General features: G+C 50.2%; 1 protein-coding gene across 2 annotated transcripts; it reads left to right on the forward strand.

Annotated features, from left to right (window-relative positions):
• The first annotated feature begins 1,451 nt into the window (after positions 1-1,451).
• On the forward strand, positions 1,452-26,993 carry pmepa1 (prostate transmembrane protein, androgen induced 1). 2 transcript variants are annotated; one of them, XM_066702114.1, is made up of 4 exons: positions 1,452-1,872; positions 21,528-21,682; positions 22,345-22,398; positions 22,659-26,993. In XM_066702114.1, the coding sequence occupies exons 1-4, from the start codon at positions 1,770-1,772 to the stop codon at positions 23,259-23,261; spliced, it is 915 nt and encodes a 304-aa protein (XP_066558211.1). In that variant the 5' UTR covers positions 1,452-1,769; the 3' UTR covers positions 23,262-26,993. The 2 variants fall into 2 exon arrangements, with proteins under 2 accessions (XP_066558211.1, XP_066558212.1); XM_066702115.1 differs by having other exon boundaries at positions 22,662-26,993.
• Positions 26,994-27,186: the final 193 nt, after the last annotated feature.

Genomic DNA, 27,186 nt, shown 5'->3' on the forward strand with positions numbered 1-27,186 from the left:
TATTCACGTGATTTGCGTTTAGCTTATTCTACAGTGCCATTTCTGTGGCTGTTTATTTATATATTACATTTATTTTTATATTTGTGTTCATCCTTTTTGGGTTCATTGTCCCTTTCTTGATGTATCTATTATCGTAGATGAGTTCACAGAGCTGGGACACTAAGCTAGACTGGGTATAACAGTGTTTAATATATTAGCGCTGTGGATAGCGGTGGCCTCCATCAGCAGCACCCTTGTGCGCTTGATTCACTGTTTGTTTTATTCGGCTTGATGATTGATGATAATATTTTGGCATGGCTTTTGTGATCTTCGCAGGCTAGACAAAATAGTATTTATGTGTTTGTTTTACAGTTGTATTCTCGTAAAGATAAGGCTTCAGCTTGACGGCTTGAATTAGTGTATTGGCCAGGACGCGAATTAAAATGTGAAAAGACCCAGAGCGGCTGTGGGGGGAGTCTGCTTCAGAATAAAACCAAACACAATTGCTTATTGTCGTCATTCCTGAAGACAGAAGAAGCCGTCCATTGTGTCGCAGCGGGGGCTGGGCTCTGAGCGTTGAATCCAGGGTCAGCGGCGGGTTAGGGCTGACAGCCGGCGGGCCTCTGAGCGGTGAGTGCGGGTCCGTGTGCCGGCGTGCGGCGCTGCCCGCTCCCTCCCGCCAGGGCATTACCGCCCACGTGTACGCTGGAGGTGCCGCCCCTTCCCCTGATTGGCGCCGGCTGTCCACACCCACCAATCAGAAGCAGGGAGACAAACTTTTGAACTTTTCATTGGTGGCCGGGTTTGTCGCTCGGGCTTGAGGGGGCGGGAACGTCACGGCGGAATGCGGGTCTTTCCGTCCGGCCGATATTTAAAGGGGCAGGCGCAGGGTTAGGCCGTCGGGAAAGTGAAGAAATAAGTTTTGCGTGGAAGTCAGGTGCCTCTGCCAGAGACTGTGGCCTGATGGCGACATAGGTGTCAAGGACTGAGTTATATCTTGCGTAAAAGACCTCTCTTGACCCCCCCACGTCTCCTGACACCCCCAATAAAGGGGACACACGTCTGTCTGTCCATTTTCTCCCCACACTTTTATAAGTAAAAAAGTTATACACAGATACTTCCATCTGATAATAAAGCGATCGTACGCACCTCACTCGCCACTGTGTCGTATGTGTTCACTTGTAACCACTGTGCGCGTCACAAAGGGAATAAAATACATGTTTAATTTTCTCTTTCCCCTCATAGAGAACTTGAATTAAAATATAACACAATTACAATCATAATCACGTCTGTCCGCTCACCGCTGGTCCTGGCTGAGGGGGCGAGTGTCTGTGTATGGTTTTGCTGGTGCGGCGCCACGATTGGTCGCCCCGCCCGTCACTCAGGCGGCCCCAGTCTGGCAGTGACGTCACCCTGTCTGCCTCAGCCGGAGCCCCGCCCCCCCAGCGGATCTGCGCCGCCTTGGACTTGAACGCGGGGCCGGCGGCGCAGCGCAGCAGAGCAGCAGCAGAGCAGCGGACTGCGCGCAGCAAGCTGGAGATACCGGGGCACTCAGGACAGGCAGCGGGCCGGGGCTGGGGGGGGACCCGACGCACACCCCCGACATCCTCCGCCGTCCTTCCAGAAGAGCGCGGACCCGTGTCCGTCGGCACCGCCGCCGAATAAAGCCGCCGCACCGCGGACGCTGCGGGACATTGTTCTACACATTATTAGGAGCAGACGGCGGGGACCGGAGCCCCAGCGCCGGACACAGTGACACTCTTTCTCCCCTAGACAGCTGCCGGGTTTTAATGCTCAACTTCATGGGTCTAAACGGTACTGCGGCCATCCAGACCAATGTATCCTGTACATGCAACTGCAAGCGCTCCACTTCATTCCACAGCATGGAGATCAGTAAGTGCCGCTCGCGTATCTGTGGAGTTTGCATGTTCCTGTGCGGGTTGTGTTTCTGCTGTATGTTATTAAGATGTGCTGTGTTCACTGCTGTGCTCACGGCTCGTCTAGTCTGGAAGGTTTCTTGATTCGCTTGGGGTTTTAAATGGGACCGTTTCTCGGTCCATTCTTGTGTTAGTTCAGGTCTACGTTTTTCTGTGTAAGTTTCTAACATTGGCTGTAATTAAGATTGTTTGACGGATTGGTAGGACCCCCCCCCCCCACGGGTCGTTTCGGTACTTTCAGACAGACAGACAGACAGACAGACAGAGACGTGCTTGATGCGCATAGAAATTAAAACTGAAGTCCTTGTCATTGATTATCAGTCTGCGCTCTGGTTTTGAATGCGCGTCTGTGTCTATGTATGTGTGTACGTAGCTTATCTGTCTGTCTGCCTACCTGTCTGTCGGTCTGTCTGTGTCCCATCCAGATAATTGATCATACCCTTTGCCATTCTTCCCAGTCTCCTCTTGTCCAGTCCTTGCACACTGATAACTTTCCTGGAAAATAGTCTTCAAATACCTTTCCAAATGACCAGCTTTGCTTTTTCACACTAGTGGTCTGCTTCACGGTACCCTAATGATATGAAGTATATATGTGTGTGTGTATATACTGATTATTTCCCCCAGTTTTTATATATGTATTGTTAACTACCAATCCTAGAAGTAGGAGTTCTCTGAGAGAAGGCAGCTCTGAGGGAAGCAGGTTTGGTTGCCAGAGGGGTAATGAGAAGAGACACCGGGGGTCCTTCTGCTCCGGGCCGGGTCTGGGGGTCTGGCTCGGGGCAGGGAGATCCAAGATCCCCCCACCCGTCACTGTCAGCTGTGTCGGATAGCTCTCTCTGTGTTTTAATTCCATGGGTTTAAGCCTCATTATATAATCCACAACCCCCCAGCCCAAGTGTTGGCAACTGTGAGTAGACTTCATATAAGTTTCCTTATTTGTAATTAAAATAATGCAATGGAATGGTAAAGAATCTCCAAAATGTTTGTATTATTATTATTATTATTATTATTATTATTCCTAGTTCTGATGTGAAGAGGTCGAGGGGAGCTGGCAAAGTCTAGTCACAGCCAGACCGGTGAGACATGGATGTCAGACGGGTTGTTCTGGACACCAGGTGCGCAGTCTGTGCGCAGACACTAGACGCTCCTGTATCCATTTGATAAGCGTCTGTGCTATTTGTTTTATTGAGTCGCCTCACAAACTGGGAGAGACAGAGAGAGAGAGACAGAGAGAGAGAGACAGAGAGAGAGAGAGACAGAGAGAGAGAGAGACAGAGAGAGACAGAGAGAGACAGAGAGACAGAGAGAGAGACAGAGAGAGAGACAGAGAGAGAGACAGAGAGAGAGAGAGAGAGAGAGAGAGAGAGAGAGAGAGAGAGAGAGAGAGAGACGTGTGCGATTCTATATTATTCACCATGTCTGTTTCACAAGGAAGTCATTATACCGCCGTTGGGTAATTAACTGTAGATCGCCCTCTCGCCAGTAAATCATGTTCATAAGTGTTTATTTAGATGTCAAGAAAGCAGACCCGTACAAATATGAAGCAACGTTCAACATTCGTACTGCTCTATTCATAATCACCCTGTTTGTCTCTGTCCACACTGCATCATTTAACGCTTAATACACAATAAAATACCATTCGCACATAAAATATTAAGTCTTGCCAGCACAGTCAAGTTACAGAATAGTTGTGTGTGCAGCTAAGCAGTAACCAACATGGATCTTATACCTGTCAACCCAAACCCTTGTAGACTTGGCTGTCTAATTTACTGGAGCTTCAAATCAAGTAAAACAATCTAACACGCATATATGTCTTTATATGTGTGTCTGTGCACGTAACCCTCAGAACTAGCATAACAAAGTAATTTTTGGTGACTAACATATTGTTCTGACAGCCCCCTCTAGTCCCGAACACTCATCTGGTAGTACAGGGCGATGCAGTAATGTATTTGCTTGCTTATGATATTTTGGTAAGGACAGCACTATCTTGCTCATCTCAGCCTGCGATAACACAGCTGTGATTTGCAGGGGCTGTTGTGATGCACCCTGCTATGATAAGATTTCCCACAGGAGCAGAAAAACAACAACACAGACTCCCTGATGCTTGGGTATCTCGAAAAAGGATCGGCAGAATAAATGTACAGACAGTCAGTTTATATATAATCACTTGGCAGAGTTTCCATCTGTTTTTTATTCCCCTTTTTACAATTTATGACCCTCGGTACGTACCGCGCGGGGGGGAGCACTGCCTTTGCTACAGAGAGTGTCCAGACACCCGCAGAAAAAGGGAACGTAACCTACACATAAATTACTCCATGACTGATGCCCCCTCCCCCCTTGCACCCCCCCTGGAGAGCGCAGTGTGTGGAGGGGGGCCCGTGCAGTGCCTCCACTCTGGGACAATTGCCACTCAGACTGTAGACTGTGTTCTGTCAACAAAGATTCCCTATTGTGGCAGCCTGTGGGGGTGTACTGAGTTGAGACTGCACCAAAAAAAAAAAAAAGACAGAGGTTGGAGCAATTTGGTGCCAGCCGAAAAGGCCAGATGTCTCCAGGGCCTTTTGTTTGGAAATGTTTTCTTTATTTTTTGAATGGATAATTGGTTAATATAAATATATAGTGTGTATAGTTTTAAACAGTATGTATGCTCTTTTAACTTTGTTGATTAGCCTTAGTAGTCTGTTATAATTAGACATTCAACAGCTAATTGCTGTTTTCAGAGCAGAAAAGAAAATGTAGATTTATATATTCCTGGCTGTGGTGTTTAGTACTGTTTGCTGTTTTTAGGCCATCAGCGCACCTCAGGTGTTTCTGTAGCTCCCTGGTTTTTTTGGGCAGGGTTGCATGAGTGCAGTCTGATGAATGCATGTGTGTGGAAACGTGTGTTTTAAAGTGCTGACATAATTGTAGAAGGTTTTTCTTTTTTAAAGGCAATAGCAGAGTTGCTTGTTTATAACTTTCTGACATGTTCGTATTGCTCACAAAAATAAGAGGGGGCGCCCCTGTGCCACACGGTCATGTGTTGGTAAAGTGTTTACTGTACACGATTACTTGATTAAGAAAAGGAGTGGAACTGGAATAAAACCAAAACTGAATTCCGCACTTGCTTTGAGTTATGCTCCTGGTGTCTCTGAAGGCATTTACAAATAAATCTCGGCCTGCATTTGGTTTGCGTGCGAGAAATTGTGATATCCTAATTAAGGGTGTTGCTACAGCCTCCGTTAAAACAAAAGATAAAGAGTGTCTTCTGTTTTTTTATTTTGGTATTCTCATTTGTTATATGATGCATTCATATTTTGATTGCTCTTTTTGCAGGGAGGTTTGCAGTCAGCTGGGCTTGTGGAGACATTTGGGGATGGGGTGGGTGCAGCAGTGACAGACCTGACTGTGTGGATGCACATTGAAGAGCGATGCCTGGCTTCTCCATGGCTCTGGCCAGTTTGCTGAAGCAGTAGCACAGCACAAGCCTCCAGCTCCCAGCCACAGTGTGTTGAAAGATTGACTGACTGCCCGGTGTAAAGCAGTCATTCATAATGTAGGCCTAAAGGATGTTTGCTAATGGCAAAAGCACACGCATAAAAAGTGCTGACGTAATCTGATTGTGTGCAATAAACGCGGCCGCACAGAGAGCCAGCCAAGACCAGAGTGGTGGTGTGCCTGTCCAGACGGGCAGTGTCCAATGCCCTGCAATGCTGGGCGGGGGCATGCAATGAATCTGAAACCTTTCTTCACTGCTGGGTTCTGGGTGTTGGAAAGGTTGCCGTTCCCCACAGCGCACAGTCACCGGCGCCTCATCTGGATAGCTCGGCAGTTTGGACCGCTGCGACGGGCTGGCTCTGTGTGTTCGGGTTGTGCCTTGTGGTCCTCCGGGACGTGGGAAGATGGAGGAGCCGGGGTGGGGCCTGGAGCCCTGGCAAGCTCTGGCGTTGGCCCCTGTCTGGGCTGTGCAGTCTGTGCGCTGGCCTGGCTCAATGCTGGCTCAGTGCTGTCTCGCTGTGCCGTGCGTAGACAGGAGATTATCTCTGGACGCACGCAGGGCTGGTTTCCACTTCATGCTACGGCACACCTGGCTGCCCTGCCCCTGCCGTCCGCCTGCTCGCAAAAGGAGCCCAGAGCAGTCTGGTTATATATAAACTGCAGAGAATAAAATCGACAAACGCGGGCTGGCACGCTCTGCACAGCAGGATGCAGGCTGGGCTTTAGCTGACCCTGTCTGCTTCTACAGCAACATCGCGATAATGCATCCAGCCTGGATTAATCGTCTGTGTTTATATTTTATTTAATTTTATTTCTTTATAATGTATTTCTCTGCTTGGGTTAACAAAAACACACCCTTACTATAGGCTACTGCAGTAGCCCAAAAGAAGTGCAGTAGCTGTGTCGGGAATTCGATATATTCTATTAGGGTGTTTGTTTTATCTATTTATTTGATTGGTTTGTTTTTATTGAAAAAGCAGAGGACTGAACTTGACTTGACCTCAGGCAGGGCTGTGGATAGATGCAGGTTGACCTTTGCCCTTTGACATCTTTACAGCAGTAACCCTGAGAGCCAGTAAAAAAAAAAAAAAAAAGACAATTTTAAAACTAACAGGTGGAGAGATGAGAGCGTGCACTGAAACAATGAATACACTTAAATATAATAAATAAGAGCGCAACAATATAATTTACGAACAAAAACAACAGGGAATAATCTATTATGGGATTGGACTCCGAGTTAGCGTGTGTGAGGAGAGCCTGCCACTGCTTGAGCTCTGGTTCTGTCCGGATCGCAGTGGGTTACAGTGCATGGCTTCTCTCCGGCTGGCCCGTCTGCCTGCTGTGGGGGGGCTCCGGCTGAGAGACCCTCCCCTCTTCAGGCGGGTCGGAGGAGCCCTGCTCCATTGCGGACTAAAGAAAACCAGATGATATCAAACGCCATTCTTCTGTCTCCTTTTCTCAACGGATGTCGCCCTGTCTCTATTTTCCTTATCTGTTTGGTCGCATTTGTTTTGTCATTTTGCCAACAGACATTTTCAATAAAGTAATAATGGAATCTTTTTTTTTCCGTCATAAGGAATTTTTGTTTCCCTAAACCAATAATCAAACAACACTTTATTTTAAAGCTAATCTGAACCAAGGACTGTGTTTTAATTTAATAAAAGGAACCAATGAAGAATAGGAAAAACATACAACCAAATGTAATTATTTAAAGACTATGTGAAACGTAACCAAACACACAGATTGATTTATAGTGTGTGAGCTGGTTTAAAATTTCAAGAGTGACGTTTCAAATTTAAACAGATTTTACTTTCTGTTCATGACCTCTTATTCCCGCACAACGACTGGAATTGTAATTGTGTGACATTAAAATTACAAATCAGGCCTCTCTTTTTTTTCACGTCTTCCTTTCCTGCTTCGTTATGCGCCCTCTGTGTTTATTTTGCCAGAATTTCCTATTTACTTTATAAAAACCAAACTTTCCATCTACGCACTCTGGCTGACACCGCACCGACCACGTAGACCCAGCACTGACAGCCCAGACCACCCAGCGAAACAAAACTCTCACAGACCCCCCCCCCCCCCACACACACACACACACACACACACACACACCCACCCCCGCACGCACGCACGCACGCACACACACATAGAAACTCTCACACACACATACACACATTGACACAAACACTCTCTCTCTTCTCGGTTTCTCCCATAGGCGACCATAAAATCGGGCTCGTAATAAAAGGGGAGCACTGGGGATATATAACTTGGCACAGTTTACAGTAGGGGAGTGACCTCCAGTCCTGTCTCTGGGCAGACTGGGGATGTGAGCGCGTACGGCTGCAGTGAGCTCTCAGCACAGGCGATCCCAGTGGACCTCCAGCAATGCAGTGAGGAACGTTTCCTGGTCTGTCTTCGTTTTCCTGTAACCCCCCCACAGCTGCCAGGGATTCTGCGCTTCTTCCGCGAGCTGAAAAACCTTTTTTGTTGTTGTTGTAAAACTTTGGATATCCGATAGCTGGCGTCCTGTGTGACCCTGTTGGCGTGGGCAGCGTCAGGGCTCAGGTGGCCGGCCCATGTGGTCCGTGCCAGGCGGCGCTCAATCGGGTTCATCAGGAGCCGGAGCGAAGATGCCACCCGTTCTTACTATACTTGTACAACTTTTAATAAGATCGTGCAAATTGTGCGTTTTAATTTTTGCTTTCAAACCCAGTTTTTAAAGTAGTTTTTTTAACGTGTGTGTGTGTGTGGCTACACCTTCAGCCTCAACCCTCCCTGTTGTAAAGAGGAAGGTGGCTGGTCTAAGTGAAACAAGATCCTGTGTGTGTGTGTGTGTGTTGGGGGGGTTATCGCATTGTCTTTTTTAAAATGTCTGGTGTGGTGAGCCTTACAGCGCTTTATCAGGAAAGGGCAACTCGTCTGGCCTTCAGTTTACAGTCGGGACTTTTTAATCATTACCCAAACAAAGAGCCGGTCTGACTGGGTGTTTCAGGAATACAGCTCCTATCGCCGGGCGGCTTGGCGAGTTTACATATCTAAACCGTAACCAGGTGTGCAAAGCCAGCCTGGGGCCACGGTGCGTTCGGGCTATTTATACATTGTAATTATCCCCGCCTGGACCCGACAGTACAGTAATTGCAGACCACACTTTTGTTTGCCTTTGTTGTTCTTCTACTGTACCCCCCCCACCACCGACTCCCTCCCAGTCAGCACGCAGTCATTGACAGACGCAGCTGGCTCACCGTCTGACCTCGCACCTCCGGTCTTGCTGCCGCCGTGACACATCTGCACAGGGAGAGGAGAGAAAGGAGCAGGGGGAGAGCGATAGAGAGCAGAGGAGAAGGGAGACGAGGGAGAGGAGAGAGACCAGGAGGGAGAGAAATAGCACCTGGCAGCTTCATTCCAAGTAGCTCCAGCCGCTAACTGTGCACATCCTTTAGCATAGTGTCTTTGAGGCTCTGTGGGGGTGTCTGTGAGGGAGTGTGTGTGTGTGTGTGTGTGTGTGTGTGTGGGTGGGTGGTGTGTTACTTCACAACATTTCCACAGTGATATTGCACATGAGTCTGTGTGCTGTGCTGGGCTGAGCTGAATTTCCTATGCCCTCTCCCTCCCTGTCTCTCTCAAGTCTAGTCTGCTGCTCCACACCCCCACACCCCCACTCCCCAGCCTCCCACACACACACACACACACACACACACACACACACCCCTCCTCTGAATGCCCTACGGGAAATCAGTGTTAGGATGCGTGTCCTTTGTTGTCTGTGTTGGCTGGGAGCTCCAGACCAGGGATATTTCTATTGGTGGTACAGAAACTCCTGAGCAGTGTGTGGGGTGGGCAGCACAGAACACTGCCGTATAGGAACAGACCCTAAGGCTGCCTGGTGACCCGGCGTGGCTTTCGGGACAAGCATCCTGGGGGGACAGGCCTTGGCTCGGCTCGGCTCAAACACAATTCTCGGGTGGAATCGCACGGTGCGTGGAGTGCTCACCTGGCGCAGTTACTGCACCCATGGGCGCGAGGGGGCTGTACCGTGCAAAGTGTCGATCCGGGCGTATAAAATGGAGTCGAGGAAGGGAGACGGATCTGTGTCTGTCAGTGGAAATGCTTGGCAGCTGAATGCTCTGCTAGGCATTGTAGTGACAGCTGCTGCAAGTGTGTGTATTAGTCACCTTGCTCGGCCGGGGGATAGGAGGAGGAGGAGGAAGAGGAGGAGGAAGAGGAGGAGGAGGAGGAGGAGGAGGAGGAGGAGGAGGAGGAGGAGGAGAGGTGGTGGATGTGGTGGTGGAGGGGGTGAGGTCCTCCTGTCTGACTCAGCCGTTTCCTTCCCCCTGACTCGCTGTCTGGGAATGTATATTGCAAACTCACCATCGGCTTACAGTGCACAACACAGGTGCTTGGCTAGCTAGTCAGGACTGGAGAGAGAGAGGGAGAGGGAGAGAGTGTGAATATGAGATGGGAGAGGAGAGAGAAAGAGACGCACAGGCAGAGACCTCAGCCCACACACGTCTACCTCTGGCACAGAGCCACAGACGGAGTTCACTACAGGGTCCCGGGACACTGATCTAGTGGACAGCTGTACTGGACCCTCACGGGAGACAGCATCTCTGCCTTGCACACCTCTCTTCTGCGTCGTTTTTTTTTTTTTTTTTTTTTTTGCTCACATGTTCAGTGGTTAGTCGCATTCTGCTGCTGCCCAGCCGCGTCGTTAGAGGGAGAAATTATTATCAATCTTAAAACCACAAACCAGCTACTGTAAGCCTTGAGCCACGATGCACAGACCGTCCGGCCGTCGCTGTTGTGTAAAGACGAGGGGCGAAATCTAATATAGATATTGGGCCCTATTGTGTGTTTGTGTGTGTAATTAATTATATAATATAATATATATATATTATATAAATATATATAAATTAAACTAATAAAAGTCTAATAACTACATCAGAGACTCTCCTAACGGCCCTGCAGAGTAATTTCTCCAAGGAATCCGCTCCGCTTTGCAATGTGCAGCTGTTTCGCCGGGCTCTCGCTGCCTGGCTTTTTTTAGCAACCCTGTGCGCAGCTCGGGGGGTGGGGGGGAGAGGGTGGTTGCCAATTCATTTGGAAGGGTGTCAGAATATTAACAAACTGCAACTTGGCTATGTCCTTAACGGGGAGAACGCGAGAGAGAGACGCAGAGGAGGAGGATTAGCGTAGTTCTAAAATAAAACCCAGTAATTGTTTCATTATATTTCATGGCTGGTGACGTATGGACACCTTAAAAGAAGGGCAAAGTGTCTAAGATGTCTTTGTAGGCAGTTCTGGGGGAGGGTGGATGAGGAAGCGCGGGGATACAGTGGGGCGGCAGGTGAGCGCCCAAGCTGGCTGGGGTCCCTGCGGGTGAGCTCCAGTCAGAGGCTGGACTCATTGCGTGGCCAGCTGGGTCTGTTTTCAGTGCTTTACGAGTTGCAGGGCACTGGAGCAGCCAGAAGCAGGTGGCTGGGCCTCCCAAGGTCGTTGCCTTTATTTTGAGCAAGTTTGCATAGGTATGAGAGGCTTGTGGGCAAGAGCACAGCTGGACACCTCCCTGTATCCATTTCCAGCAGTGCACGGCTGCATGGCAATCTGGACAGCCTGCCCCCCCACCCCTCGCCTCACCCCAGACTGAAGCTAGAGGCCTGAGATAGACTGTGTAGGGACTGTGGTGGAAGAGCACTGTGTGGGGGCCCCAGGGACATCTGGTATGCAGCTCTCCGAAAAGATGCCTTCAATTTAATTTCTTTTTTTTGCACGCTCCCCTGAGATGGCTGATCAATCAGCATTGATGGCAGTATCGGTTTACATGTCTAGCAAGGCGATTCTGAAACTCACGCAAGCGCGGGAGTTGGTCTCGCTCCAGAGCAAACACACCGGCCGAATGGGGGGGAACGCAAACTCCACAAAGGAGTCTTTGATTTCCTATCTGATTGGTGTGCATTCCTGCACGTTGAAGTGTCTTTTGGTTTTCCCCCCAGTTTTTTTTTTTTTTCCAGTATGCCAACCCAGGTATTTGGCAGCCCGTTTGCCAAACAGGCATCAGTCATAGAAAGGAGGAAAAAAGACCAATGGTTCTGTCTGGTGTGTGAGAGAGGGTGAGAGGCCGAGGGCTGTGTAGGACAGCCGGGGAGAGAGGACACTGGGAAACCCGAGGTGGAGGGAGGCTGATCAGGAAAGCCAAGGGAAGCGTCTGTGTGTTGGTCTGTGCCTCGGCTTTTTGGGAGCGGACAGGGACACAATGCCCTGGTTCATTTCCACATGTATTTTTATTTTCCTGGCCTCCCCTGCAGCCACGGTGACCTGCGGGGGTCCCTACGGGGCCGGCGCTTCGGGGACGGCTCTGACTCGGAGGCGTGACACAGCTTGCCCTTGGTATGACAAAAACACTGATAAGCCAAGCAGCAGCTATGCCAGCCACTGCCCGCCCCCTCCATCTCTCTCTCTCTCGGTGCAGTGTGGTGTGGCAATGGCGGGGCAACACTGGGACAGGGGCAATACACAGTTTTCGTGTTGGTGCGCAAGCAGCCTCACTTACAGAAGTTCATATAAGTCCCCCCCCAAGGTTAAGGTCTCCCCAAGATTTATATCTGACCCTGAAGCAGTATTTCGTGTAGCCAGAGTCTGTTGTCGGGCTGTCCAGCTCTGTTGTGGTTTTGAGCGAAGACTATGGGTTTGCTCGCTCACTTGTTTGTTTGATTGTTGGTGTTAATCTTATGAGACCTTTCGTTTTCATTGGAGAGGCAGATTAAAGTGTTTGGGGAAACGTCCCCTTTTCAAAAACTAATATTATTAATAATAATAATAATAATAATAATAATAAATCGAGAAGCAGAAGCGTCTGCGGTGAGAGCTTAGTGTTGTTTTTCTGGTTTGATTTTTCTTTGTTTTTTGTTATTTTTTTAAAGATCCGTTCATACAGGTTCCAGTTCCCAGGCAGAAGCTGCTCTTTCACAGGCTGTTCCCAGCTACAGCTTCAGTTTAGCTTTCCTAATCTGACTTCATTATGGTTTGACTGGTGCTGCCCTGTAACCTTTCACCTGGAAGTGCTTAGTTCAACCAGTCTGTTTGGGGGAGCAGTCACCTGGGCTGAAGTCATCCAAGAACTGCTTGTAGCCTGACCCCTCCACCCCTCCCTCTCTCCCTCCCTCTGCTTCACCGGCCTTTGTTCCAGCTGTCTAGACATGATGCAAAAAGGGAATACAGTACTGACTGACTGACTGATGGAGTGAGAGAGAGCAAGCAGAGGGAGAGGTAGAACTCTTTAACCCTTTGTCTGCCGCACTGTCATTTGCATCCCCAGGGCTGTGGGGAGGAGGAGGTGGGGGGTTGAGTTTGAATAATCTGCATACATTTGTTTGTGTGGGGGGAGGGATGGTGCATATTTTGGGGGGGACTGACATTCAATTGTGTTTGGCCAGCCAAGCCTTATTAACTTCTGCATATTTTTTGCAATTTAAAGAGAGCAGTAAATTAAAGCACTGAAAGGTATTAGCACTTTCCACAAGACTAAGGGGTTTTGTGTGTGTGCGCGTGTAAATACATAAATAAGACAGTGTTCTGAATCCTTGTACAGCAATAATTAACATCCTTTCTGTGGGTATAATTATGATTAATTAATCTGTAATAATGGCATTCAGCCCAGGTGTGTAATGCTCAGGTAAATCAGTGGGATTGAATTTGCATGGACATCTTTAAAGTACGCCAAATAGATAGAGGGGGGTGGCACCTCCATTGCTCCTCACTGCAGCAACCTGGACAGTGGGGCTTGGACTTGGGTGTGATGCTGGGCTGAGCCCCTCAGGAGGGACAGGGGGCGATGGAGAGGAGTGGACAGAGAGGGGTTGCAATGCGCAGGGGCTGGCCGTGGGAGATGTTTGCCAGCACCTCGAGCAGCTTGTGCGTGACAGACGCAACACAACAGACACAAGAACACTGAGAAGTCTTGCTATTCACACTAGCAGTGGGTCTCTGCCCCAGCATGGAAGTGGACTCTGTCTGAGAGTCTGCAGGCAGTGGGTTTTGCTGTGCCTGGCCCCACTGGGAGCTGTAGTTGCCCTAAAGTCAGGGTCTCTTCTGCTGCAACAAGGGCAGCGATTGACTTTCATGTCCCTGCAGTGGTCAGGGTGGAGGAGCCAGACGGGTTCCTGGCCTCGTCTGAACCCTAATAACCCATACAAGCATTACACTGCGTGAAGTTCTGATGTAATTTAATTGATTTTCTCTCTCTTGTTATGTTGGAGGCTTTTGTAACAAAGGTGGACTGTAGTTTGTCCATTTTCCGTTTGTTTTATTTTTAACTCTCAATTGTTACTCTGCAACAATACTAGTGTGTGTGAGTTGTATACATGAATGCAGGCGCACTGCTGCCCCTGTGAGTCACTACAGGCACGACACAAAAGGCTGTGGGTGCGTCCGAGCCCTTCAGGAGTGCATTGTCTTAAGAATTCAGATTTATGTAAATAAAATAAGAAAACAACCCCAAAAAAAACAATTGAGCCCTTGCATTATTAGCGTGGCCTGTGCTGCCGGTCTGCTGGGAGGGCGTGCCTGTCTGGTCTCCAGGCAACCGGCCGTGCCTGTGTTCAGAGGTTCAGAGGTCAAGGGTCAGGTATGAGGGGGAGGAGCCTGGGAGAAAGCAAAAGGGTTCATTGTCACCAGGGAGGGTTGGAGACATGGGTCTGGGCTCTGGGGTCTGGTGGCAACCATTGTCACTTCAAAACAATAGACAGAGCTGGGCTTTAAATCTTTATATATGTATACACACACACACTCTTCTCCCAACACCTACCGTCTTACTCACAAATTAAGTCCTCCATCTCCCAGTGTCAGCCTTTGTTTGTTAGTTATTAATAACTGCTAGACACCAAACATTCCCACCCCACTAACCACCCCCGCCCCAATGAAGAAATAATAAAACAATAGATTTGTATGTGTGTGTAATGGCTGTGTGTGTGAGTGTGGGTGCTGCACTGCTTGCCCTACCCCTCTTGTCCGAGTGCTGTTTCCGGCTCCCGCCGTCTCCCTGGCGCACTGTCATGTTTAATCCATGACGCTGGCTTTTGCAGCAGATTGATTTATTCTTTGTTTGGTTGGGTGGTTGTCGTGTGGGCATGGTAATATGCATGTGATTGCACTCCCCCTGCCCTGACCGTGGACCCTGCAGCTGCCTGTGCAGAACTGTCCACTGAGCGGGCAGAATTACTCCCTCACCCTGGCGATGGAAATGCAGCCAGAAACTGACACTCCTGCTATATTAATCCAAGTGGAAGCAGTGACTCATTGCCCACAATCTCATCCTGTTTAGTTTGGTCTGGGTATCCAACACAAGGAGCTCAGGCTGTGGCGGTGACGGCAGCAGCAGCATCCGCTGCTCCAGGATTGATCCGGCCAGCCGCCACTACCCCCTGTGCCCCCCGCGGCAGGGCCAGGGAGAGAGATGGTGCTGAGCCTGCATGCCCACAGATGCCCTTTCTATTTGTGTGCGTGTGTGTATGTGTATGCATGCATGTTCCCTCTGTCCCCAGTCTTTTCCCTGGAGCTGAAATGCTGGTGCAGAAGCTCAATAGCAGACTGGAGTCCTTCCCCCTGGTCAGCCCTGCATTTCAGTTCCCCACACCCTCCAGCAAAGGGGCTCTGCCCAGGTCGGCTCCGCCTGGCCCTGGTCAGCAGCAGCAGTGCAGTCCTGTGGTCAGCTGCTCAACCTGAGCATTGAAGCCAAATCTTGCCTTCAGGTTTCCCTTGAGGTGCTCCTCCAGGTTATAGCCTGTGGCATAAAACGAGTTGTTTTGAAGATGTTTGGTTTAGTTTTTGTGTTCCGGTCTCTTTGCCGCTGCTGGCTTTCTGCATGGCAGTTGCAGGGGGAGAGTCGCAGAAGCGCATAAATATTTATATAGTATAGATTGATAGATCTATAGAGAGATACACCGATCAGCCATAACATTATGACCACTGACAGGTGAAGTGAATAACACTGATAATCTCGTTATCATGGCACTGTCAGTGGGTGGGATATATTAGGCAGCAAGTGAACATTTTGTCTTCAAAGCTGATGTGTTAGAAGCAGGAAAAATGGGCAAGCATAAGGATCTGAGTGACTTTGACAAGGGCCAAATTGTGATGGCTAGACGACTGGGTCACAGCATCTCCAAAACTGCAGCTCTTGTGGGGTGTTCCCGGTCTGCAGTGGTCAGTGCCTATCAAAAGTGGTCCAAGGAAGGAAAAGCGGTGAACCGGCGACAGGGTCATGGGCGGCCAAGGCTCATCGATGCACGTGGGGAGCGAAGGCTGGCCCGTGTGGTCCAATCCAACAGACGAGCTACTGTAGCTCAAATTGCTGAAAAAGTGAATGCTGGTTCTGATAGAAAGGTGTCGGAACACACAGTGCGTCGCAGTTTGTTGCGTATGGGGCTGCGTAGCCGCAGACCAGTCAGGGTGCCCATGCTGACCCCTGTCCACTGCCGAAAGCGCCTACAATGGGCATGTGAGCATCAGAACTGGACCACGGAGCAATGGAAGAAGGTGGCCTGGTCTGATGAATCACGAGTTCAAGGTGTTGACTTGGCCTCCAAATTCCCCAGATCTCAATCCAATCGAGCATCTGTGGGATGTTCTGGACAAACAAGTCCGATCCATGGAGGCCCCACCTCGCAACTTACAGGACTTAAAGGATCTGCTGCTGACGGCAAAAGGGGGACCAACACAATATTAGGCAGGTGGTCATAATGTTATGGCTGATTGGTGTATATCTATATGATCAGCTGTACAACCAAGCTTCAATCCTGTTTTTGTTTATGTAATATTAATAACAATTTTATCATCAACTCCTATATAAAGCAGTTCCTGTTCTCAAAGGTCTTGGCCCTGGAAACCGTGCCTGAGACAGCTGATGGCTAAAAGGCAAACAAATCTGGATTTGTGAAGCACATTAGTAACGTTTATTTAAACAAGATCTACAGGCCGACACTGACTTTACCAGCTACCCCCCGTCCAGTCTCTGTGAAAGTCTGTCTGCCAGTGTCTGTGTCCATCTGTAATTAGGCGCAGCGTGGTGGGGGCATCCTCTGGGCCGAGGTGCTCATTGTCGGCGCTGTCTAGACACCATGTCGAGTCTCCGCTCTGTGACGCAGGGGCTGAACAATGCTGAGACCTCCTGATGAATATCAATGGGGACCAGCGGAGCCCCTGTGCTCTCCTCTCCTCTTATCACTCTCTCCTCTCTTCTCTCATCACTCTCTCTCCTCTCCCTGCGCTCCTCTCCTCTCCTCTTCTCTCTCCAACCCCCCCTCTCTCAAAAGAGTTTAATTTTTTTTTTTTTTCCAAACACACAATAAGCTTGTGTCCTGCTCCGGGCTCACTGGCTGCACCCCCTCACAGTGATCCAGCAGTAGTGATTCATGTTTCCATATAATCACAGCTGACACTGCACTGACTAAGTCACAGTCACCTCTACACCCCGTCATACACCAGGGCTTTGGCATCCCCAGTACTGCACAGGTCACGGCAGTCAGTGCCTGTCACTGCTGTGACTCCTCCGGTCTCGCCGGCTCCAGTGCGCTGTACAGTGCGGCTCCCTCTCCTGCACACCTCCGTGGTGACTAATTGTGAATCAGTGTGCATGGCAGACAGACCTCTGCTGCTTTACTTCTGCGCTACTTGTTCGTGTGTGACTACTGAGCTGCCAGGCCCCGATCACAGCTGGCATTTCAGTGTGTATGAGCATCAGTGTGTCTGCGTGTAATAGCGTGTGTGTGTGTGCATGTACAGTATTAGCTAGTGTGAGTGAGTGTTAGGGTGTCTTTGTGTGTCCGAGACCCATGTCTCAGGGCTTCACACTCCTAGTTTCTGGGGGCGTAACCTGCTTAGTTTCCATTTAAACCATTCCTGGGGACGGGCTGTTTCGTACTTGCCAAAATTTGTAAAACTGCTTGGTGGGACACCCAGGCTAGGGTGGGGTGGGGAAGTGAGGTAGACGGAGGAGGGGCAGGGCACAGTGAGCATATAATATTACTGGATGTGGCATTCACACATCAATAAGCTGAGATCTGGGCATTCGAACACAGTCCCTGTGAGGCACGGCAGAGATCACTGGAGCCGCTGAGAGAGAGGGGCAGTGTATGGACAGTGTGGAGTGAGACAGAGGGGCAGTGTAAGTGTATAGAGAGAGTATGACCCTGGGTTGAGAGTGCGAGTGTCACTCTGTAACCCACAGCTCAAGTCAACAACATTTAGCTTCCTCTCCCATCACTCGGAGCTCGGACCCTGTACCGGATCGGGGTGGCAGGGGTGGGGCACAACAGTGCAGGGATTACCGATATGCCCTCCTTCAGTTTGAGTAGTGCGCTTCTCCTTATCCCCACTGAAGAGCTCATCGTGCCAATGCCTTAGGGTCCAGGCAATCCACTTGCTTGGAGACCGATAAATCTTGTCTTTTTTAGTGCACGTAATTTGCAGCTCATTTTGATTGCAGCATGCAATTTGTGGTTAGGGCTCTGGACTCGTAACTGGCAGGTTGTGGGTTCAAATCCTGAGTGGGCAGTGCCGTTGTACCCTTGAGCAAGGTACTTCACTTAGATTGCTCCAGTAAAATGCCCAGCTGTTTAAATGGGATAAGAGCGTCTGCTAAATGACAAATAATGTAAATGCGAGCAGTCAAATTCAGCTGATTAATATCTATTGAGTTAGTGTTACATCACTCACTCAATCACTCACCAACAAAACAAATCCTGGCTGGCTTTCTTTTTCTTCCTGTCTGTCTCGGTCTGTCTGTCTATCTATCTGTTCTGTTTAGTTTTGTTTGGTTTTGTTTCCTCACTGTGTAACCAAATGAAACTCCTGGCAGGCTGCCGCAGTCTTTCAGGTTATTCTGTGGTTCGCAGCAGACAGTGTTATGTCTGCCAGCGTGCTCGGGCTGTCTGTGCACGGCAGGTATGGCGAGTTCCGGAGCTGGGAAACGCGACGGGGTCTGAGCCTGATGAGACGATTGCCGTGTGAGAATGTGATTAAAGTGAGGGAAAGAGACAGACGGAGAGAGAGAGGCACTGATTACATAGTTCTGGGCTGCGAGGTGGGGCACATCAAAGTGTGATACATGGGGGTGAATAATTAAAGAAAATATATATTCTGTTTTTTATCAGTAATTCAATTGGACTGCTGAAGGGGGGGATAAAAATAGTGTCTGAAACAGTGGGGGGGGTGCTGAGCTGTGTGGGCGCATGTCTAGAGTGCTGATCCTCTCGGGTGGGGGCGGGGGCACAGGTGAGCTGGCTTGTGCCTGTTCTGCTTGGGCGCCGTGGGGAGAGCGGTCTGTGTTCATGTCGATGCTGTGTGTAGGCAGGCCGGGAGGGATTGTGTGCAGGGAGAGGAGCAGCTGGCTGTGTGCCCACACCCAAATTTGAGTGCGTGTGTTGTGTGGGATCTCATGCTCTCTTTTTCTCGCTCTCTCGGAGCACTCGGTGACTGCGACTCTGGATACGTGGCTCATACCACTGCCAGGCCAGAGTTAGGTTCTCTGTGTATGGGAGAGATACAGACACACAAGCACACACACACTGAGGTATCAAGATTGTGTGTGTGTGTGTGTGTGTGTGTGTCTGAGAAGGGGAGACATGGAGACAGTGTCTGTGTTACCAGAGAGCTGTACTGTAGCGCTGTGCTCATCTGGCTTTTCCCATTTATTTCATATTCAAATGAGGGGGAGCCGGGCTCGTGCCCTCGGTGACAGGAGATAAACGAGGCCGCGGGCCGGGCCGGGGAGACACGGCTGGGAGGAATAAGAATGAGCGCTCTCTCTCGCTCTCCGACTCAGACACTGGCGCTAATAACGAGATGAGATTTTCATAAATGTCAGACAGTGGGGAGGGCTCTTTACCTGCGCTGCGGCCTCGCCAGGCCAGGGCTGCCACTCTACTGACTGGCTGGCTGTGAGGGAGAACAGCACGGTGGGGAACAACATTGAAAATGTCGTCTGTAATTTGTGTGTGTGTGTGTGTGTGTGTGTGTGTGTGTGTGTACCTCAGCACTTCACAATGCTAGCAAGTTAGCAGTACAGTGTGTGCAGCTCTGGAGTCTGAGAACAGGGCTGGGGGAGGAGCATAGCTGTGGGGGGGAATTGGGATATTACAGCTCCCCTTGTCTGGGCAGCTCAGGCACTTGGAAATCAAATGCATTTTTGTTGTTCTTGTTGGCATTTATATGTATTAATTTATGTATTGAAATCCTAATCTGATTTTAAATCCTCTTCAGCAATGGTTTATTTTATTATTTTATTAATTTATTGAAAAGCTCTTGTGATTGGTGGATAGAGGCGGTGGCTTGCCTGTGCCACCGGGGCCTTGATCACTGCCACAGAGCCAATGCCAGCTAGGTCCTGGTTACACTGCAATTGTTGAAGAGGACCAGGCGCGTTCCCTGTTCTCCTCTTTGTTTGTGTGAAGAGGTGAACAGGGATTCAATAAATGGATCAATACATTTAAAATAAAATAAATAAACATTTAAAAAAGTGTGGTCTGTGTTTTGGGGAGTGGGTGCAGTGGGGACGCCTCGCTGGCTGGGATTCCACACTGTCCTGCCCTGCCGAAAAAAAGTCATGCACAAGAGCTTTGTTCAGGGCTGGAGGGGAGTGCGAGGTGGGGGTGCTGTAATTTACCCCCTCCTTGCCCTGTGTTGCCCTCAACTGTCTCCGTATCAGGACGGCACTGCATTGTCTTCTGCCCTGTCTCCCTAGTGCCCCCCCCCCCTTATTCACATGCAGATTTGCAAACAAACTGCATGAACCCTTAACCTCCAACTCCTACCCCTCCCCTCCTCAGTTTTCTACAGACAGGGTTACAGACATGAGCGATTCGCACCCCCCCCTCTAATAGGAACCCCCCCCCCCGTCTGCGACTGCACTGAGCAGAATATAAAGCACCGCAAGACTGCCTCCCCCCTCCCTCTCCTGTCTGCCTGAGTGCTTAGAGCTGTCTGGCTCAGCTGTGACTGGGAATGCCCTGAATATGGAGGACAGGGGAGGGGAGGAGGTATTCCCTGCCTGGGATCCCCCATCACCTTTAACCTTCCCCATTTAGGACAGGGTGTCCCATCAGCCTGCATCGTGTACCGTCTGCTCTGGGAGCCAAACGGAAACCCATGGCAATGAGAGAGGGCCCCCCAGTTAGCAAGTTCTGCATGTCCCCACCCTGGCCTCTGGCTCCTGGGCTGCTCTTTGCACCACCTGCTTCTGCTGTATGCCCTGACGTCTCTCAGACACAGGAGCAAGAGGGGACACGGCGGGCCAGGAGGGGGAGAGGGGGAGAGGGAGGGAGGGAGAGTGTGTTGTGGTGGATTGTTCTCCCAGGAGTGTGATCAGCTCTGCTCCTGAGTGCCACACTGTGCTGAGTACTGTCTCAGCAGGGCCCCTGCCTGAGGCCCAGCAGTCAGCCTGACCCAGACACAGACAACACAGCCACTCAGATTATCACGCAGGCCGGCAGGGGTGGGGGGGTGCACAGACATCACACACAGCGCTGGCCGTTCGCTCACTGCCCTGAGTTACACTGTGCTGCCCTGTGAGGTGGGCTGGGCTGACCTCTGACTACCAGTAAATGTTTGTGAGGATGACCATCAAAATATTTTCCATTTTCTTAAATCTACCTCGTTTGCAGTTTTTGTCTTTGTCTTTTTTTGATTTGAATTCTACTCTTGTACACTTTCTGTTGAATTGGCCTGTCTGGGACCTGGGGGGAGAGACTGTGGCTCTGCTCCAGTCCAGTCCAACCCTGAGCCCCAGCTGGCACTGCAGAGGGGAGGGGGTCTGTCCTGTACCCAGTCTAGCAAGGGTGGGGGGCAGCCACTCCCTGAGCCCCCAGTGTGGCCAGGCTCCTGACTGCAGACATGCTGCCCCCCCTGTGCCACAGACAGCAGGGCTGGGCGGCGAGGCGGGCACGCTGCCAGGGGGACGGTGTCTGCAGCCTGCCAGCACAGTCTGTGCCAATTATGGAAGCAGCCTACCGAGCTGAGAGTCTGTCTGTTCGGTCGGTCGGTTGAGAGTGTTGCCATGTTTGTTTTTTGTTTTTTAATTTTTTTGGACCCAAAGTCTCTGTCTCTCTATCTAACCCTCCCTCTCTCTCCGTGCCCCTGCAGCCCAGCTGGAGTTTGTGCAGATCCTGGTGATCGTGGTGGTGCTCATGGTGATGGTGGTGGTGATCACCTGTCTGCTCAACCACTACAAGCTGTCGGCCCGCTCCCTCATCAGCCGGCACAGCCAGGCCCGGCGCCGCCACCTGCCCCTTGCCTCCGTGAGTACTGCCCTGAGAGAGAGAGCTTGAGGGTGTGGGAGTGGGAGAGTGGGAGAGCGCGTGAGAGAGCGAGACCGTGTGGGAGAGTGTGGGAGTACTGCACACTGCCTGAGAGAGAGAGAGAGAGAGAGATGGAGAGAGAGGTAAGGAGGTGGAGGAGAGGACAGAGAGGGAGGAGAAGAGGTGGGAGGGAGGGAAACAGGAAGCAGAGAAAGCTGTTGAGAAGAGAGAGGAATCGGCTGTGGTTGTCCTCCACTGCACTGCTGTGTCCTGCTCTTCTCCACTCTCCACCGCTTATCAGTCCTTTTACAGAGGAAACGGTCCCCATCTGGTGGTGCATGTGGGTACTGCATGCTGCCCTGCACTCTGGGCACAAAGTACTGGCACTGCCAGTCATTCCCTATTACGTCACTATTTTGTTATTGCAAAAATAAACTGATCTTTCCTGTGCTGAGCTCAAAGTCAAGTGGCATTTGCACTTCTCTCTCTCACACGCTGAGCTTTGTGTCTGTGTCTGTCTGTGTTTGTAAGTATGTGTTTGTGTATATGTGTGCTCATGTGTGGTTCTCTCTAGTGTTCAGGTGTGACACAACTGTGTAACTGCCTAATTGTCTGCAACAACCTCTAATTCTCTTCTCCTCTCTCTCTCTCCCTCTCCCCAGGATGGGAGCCTGTGGCAGTCTGACGGCTCAGGTCCCTCCAGTGGAATGACAGAGGTACGACGGATTTTTAACCAATTAGCATGTTAAGACTGACACAAGCATAGGAAACGGGATTAAATCAATCCTCAATGCCGGCCGCAGAGCCTCGCCAGTCTTTAGGGCTCACTACCAAGCGCAGCCTCCACTAGGAACACCACAACACAGCTTCAGACTCCCTCAGCTGTGTGCGTTGTATGTGCTCCCACATGTATTCGTCCATCTAGTTACGTTCTCTCTCTCCCTTCCTCCCTGCCTCTCCTCTCCTCTCCTCCCAGCAGCATATGTACACCCCGCGGCCCCCGGACCGGTTGCCCATCCCGTCGTACCTGCAGAGGGATCGCTTCGCACGCTTCCAGCCCACCTACCCCTACCTGCCCCACAACATCGACCTGCCCCCCACCATCTCCCTGTCGGACGGGGAGGAGCCCCCCCCCTACCAGGGGCCGTGTACCCTGCAGCTGCGAGACCCCGAGCAGCAGCTGGAGCTTAACCGTGAGTCGGTGCGCGCCCCCCCCAACCGCACCGTGTTCGACAGTGACCTCCTCGACACCTCCATGTGCCCCCCCAGCCTACACTCCGGGGTCAGCGCCTCCTGCTACGGCAGCCAGGGCCGCCTGGAGGGGCCACCCCCCACGTACAGCGAGGTCATAGGACACTGCCCGCCCCTGCCCCCCAGCCCGGCCTACTACCCCCCGGGTAGCGCCACCACTGCCCCCCAGAGACAGCAGCAGCAGCAGCCCCTGCAGACTGCCACCTCGGCCCCCCAGCCTCACCCCCACAGCCACAATCACAACCACAGACTCAACCAATCACAGCTCAGCAGTCTGGAGAGCACAAATGCACGCAACAAGGAGAAGCAGAAGGTGCAGCCATTCTGATGGGATGGGCCAGGCCAGGGGCGGGGGGGGCGTTCTTTAGGGTGGTTTTGACACTTTGTGCACTTCATTCAAAACCAACTGTGCCCCCCAGCCCCCCACACCCGAGGAGAGGGCGCCGTCCCACAATCAGGGACACCCAGTTCCTGCCCCTCTCCTCCCTCGGTCGTATATATTTACTCGTGGCGCGTGTGTGCGTGTGCGTGTGTGTGTGCGTGCGTCTCCGTGCTCACAGCTTCTGCTTTTCTATATATTGTTTTTATATATACTGAGGAATTTAAAAAACGAAAGCTGAAAAAAATCGAATCCATTTTTTTGCTTTTACTTATTTATTTTTCATTCGTTTTGTTTCTGTTGTCGTTCGGTTATTATCGCTGTTGTTCTTGTTATTGTTATTATCATTACTTATTTTTTCAGGGTTAATCGTCTGATCCCTTGTAGTGTTTCACAGGAATGCGTTCAGCTTGGGTGTCTCGGGCTGCACTGTGAGCTCCACCACGTCAACTTACCTCTGTAACGCCCGCTCTTAATTCGAACTGCTCAAAAGTCTTTAGAAGTCTTCCTTTTACATTTGGACGACTATTTTCTGCTCGGCGTGCTGACCGCACCCACAAGACGGCGTGGCCTCTCGTCTGCAGACCGGTGCGGTGTCTTTCCCCTGCGGAGCGGCAGTGGTCGGGCTCGGCACTGTCCCTGGGACTCATCTGTGGAGCAGAGCGCATGAATGCTTTACTCTGTCTTTAATTTCCTTCACTTTTTAAGAAACGTTTGCACAAAAAGAAAAAACAAATAATCTGAAAGATCTGCAATATGTATAGTAAGAGATGAGTGTCAGTGCGAGAGCTGGGGTATTTTTGTAAAAGCAAAACGGATTATAAAGAGAAATAGTTTTGTTTTTTGTTTTCTGTATGTTTTTGTTCAGTCTGAAAAACTAGAGAAGTGAACTGGCAGATTCACTCGGGGTGCCAACTCAAAGCGTGTTTAACCTTGTGGGGACGAAAAGAAAAGCTGAAAAACTAACTTAAAATCAAGCACGATTTTAGAGTTATTTATATAAATGTTGAAAATAAATATTGCACTATTTTTTAATATAAAAAAAACAAAAAAAAAAAAAACCTCTATTGATCTGAGACCTGTTTTGTGTGGATGTGTGGTGAGTGAGTGTGGGGGACTCCTTGTGTAGGGGCTTGGGGGTGTAGGGGCCAGAGCAGGAGGCGGCGGGGGGCCGATCTGTGCCACACTGCGGAACCCGCTCCTCCGCAGGGCCTCTCTCAGCACTTTAATGGAGACAGAGATGCACCACTCCTCTCGGGCAGCGCTGGTTTCCACTCTAATTATGCAACCGCTCCCTCCTCCAGTGGAAACTGCGAAGGGGAGAGAGGGAGGGGGGTCAACAAAGATGTATCAATCCCCCCCACCACCCTCTCAACCTCCTGGGAAAATCTGGGCCTTGTTTTTTTGTGTGTCTTTCTTTGTGTGTTTGTTTTTTTACAGCCATAAATACCTCCTTCCCCCCCAAATAAAAGAGAATAAACTAAAAGAGACCGAACCGCCGCCGCCTCTGTTGGTCTCCAGCAGTCAGAGCTGAGGGGGAGGGCACTGGTCACCCGTCACCATTCAGATCAGGGCAGTTTCCACCTGCGTGGGTGGGCGGGGGGGCTTGGGTATGATCGGGTATAGTCCAGTTACTTTCAAGGAGACCAGCGCTGTCTGCTTTTCATTTTTCTTGTCTGTTTGTGAGCGGGGGGGGCGGGGGGGCGGGGGGGCAATGATGGTGCAATAATGCGATGGGTCTCTGGGTAGGGGGGTCCTGACGCACACTCGCTCGCCCTGGTCACGCCTGAGCATCGTTTACTGCTACCTGATCTGGGACGCGCTCTGGAAGGCAGTGAGTTCACACAGGAAACTGCCCTGCCACCCCCCCCCACCATAAAGACTGCTCTTAGTCAGATTGGGCAGGAAGAGGGGTGGAAAGGCGGGTGAGGGCATCCCAGAATCCCAGGTGGTTTGCACAGTGCAGGGCGGGGCCATGAGCAGGACCCACTGAGCCCCGGCCATCACCCTCCCCCCCCAACACCAGCTCTTCCTGTTCCAGAGGAGTCCGTGCCCAGGCCAATCCCGCCCCCTGCTCCAACTGACCGACTGGTCCTGTGTGAGTGGTCTGAGGTGTGTGACAGTCTTGAGAGAGAGAGAGAGAGAGAGAGTGTGGACAAGAGAGGTTTAGGGAGAGCGTTGCAATATACCTACTATTTGCCTTTTGATAATGTAGTTGTTGTTTAACTTAGAAATATTAAAAAGATTAAATAAAAAAATAAATGAAAGGAGGTTGTTTTATTTTCATGTTTTTGTTGTTTTTAAACATTGATTTGTGCAAAGTCATTATTGCATTGATGTGTAACTTGCAAACGAAGCAACAATCCTGTTTTTAGATTTTTTTTTTCGTGTGGTTTCCTGGGTGTGCAGAGTGGCGTGGAGTGGAGTGGAGACGGGACCACAGCTTGTGCACTTATGGAGCCAGAGGGCCTGGGGTTGCATTGAACCTGGTTGGGTGTGTCGTGGGTGGGGTCAGGGGTAAGTGCATGTCCCCAGCACACCTCCGGTCAGGCAGCACTGTCACTCCCAGCTGACCCCGGGGCCCAGTCCGGTCCTGTAGGAGAGAGAAGGGTGGATTATAAATGTCAACGGGTCCGTGGGAGAGTGTGATAGTGCTGCTTTGGCCAGGAAGTGCCAGTAGGGGGGTGCTATGTCCCCTGCCAAACTGCCTGGGGTCCATGATAGGGTCGGCCTGTGTCCAGCCTGGTCTTCTCAAGCAAGTGCCTGAGGGGAGAGTCGGGGGCAGTGCTGTAGATCCTGGGTACAGAGTCAAGCACACATCCATTTGGTTTAGCAATTCCTTCAGGCATGTATATGTACGCATACGTTTACATCGTTTTTTGATCCTACGTTCTCAAACGGTGGGGCAGCTGTTGGTGCCGAGTTTCCCCCCGCGCTCTCCGCTCGCCCCAGGCCCCCGGGCCCGGCTGATGGTTCAGGGAGTGAAAGCAGGCGTTTCCAAAGAAGGAAGAATCCTACAAGCCCCTCAGTCTGTCAAGAGGCAGGGCAGTGTGACTTGAACTCTTTGTTGTCTTTCTCCCATGTTTGTTTCAGTTTGTTTCTCTGTGGCCCATTAAAACCAGCACAGTGTTCTCTGCTTCCTCACTTTTATTTTCTTGTGCTGATTTTTTTTCTTCCTTTTTTATCTTCTCAAAAAGATGAGAAATCAACACAAAACAGTGATGTAACACTTTAAGGCTGCAGTATAAGCCTACCTATGAAACTGTTAAGCAATTTATGATCTGTACAGAAACAGACACAGTTGTGGTTCATTTCTGTACTGGTGCTTCTTTTGTTACGAGGACTCTTGTGTTCTGATGAGGAGGTGTTGTCAATAGACTCTGTTATTAACCTGTTCTACTCTATAGTATGTTGTGTTCAGAGATGTATTGCAGTATATAAAATTTATATATATATATATATATATATATATAAATTATTGTCAACAATAACTGCTCATGTGTAACAACCTCTATTTTCTATATTAGTTTATATTGAATCGTGAAGGTTTGTACCGGTCCGATTTGATAAATCGGGAGACAGAAGTCGATGCCACGGGACACGCTGTAAATCTGAATCATTTCAATTAGCCTCCATTTAAACCAATAAAAACATTTTATAAAAAATATATAAATATCAGCACTCTGTTGTACTGTGTGTGTTTTTGTCAGGTTTGTGAGGGGACCCAGCTGAGGAGAGCTGTGGATGTGTGTGATAGAGGCAGGGAGAGGCAGAGAGAAAATAATTACAATAAATAAATATCTAAATTAGGCACTACTGTAAGGTGTACTAGTGCAAGATTGATTGGCAGTAGCCCAGTATCGCCACAAGATGG

This window comes from Amia ocellicauda, chromosome 4, assembly GCF_036373705.1.
Source record: "Amia ocellicauda isolate fAmiCal2 chromosome 4, fAmiCal2.hap1, whole genome shotgun sequence".
Taxonomy (NCBI): domain Eukaryota; kingdom Metazoa; phylum Chordata; class Actinopteri; order Amiiformes; family Amiidae; genus Amia; species Amia ocellicauda.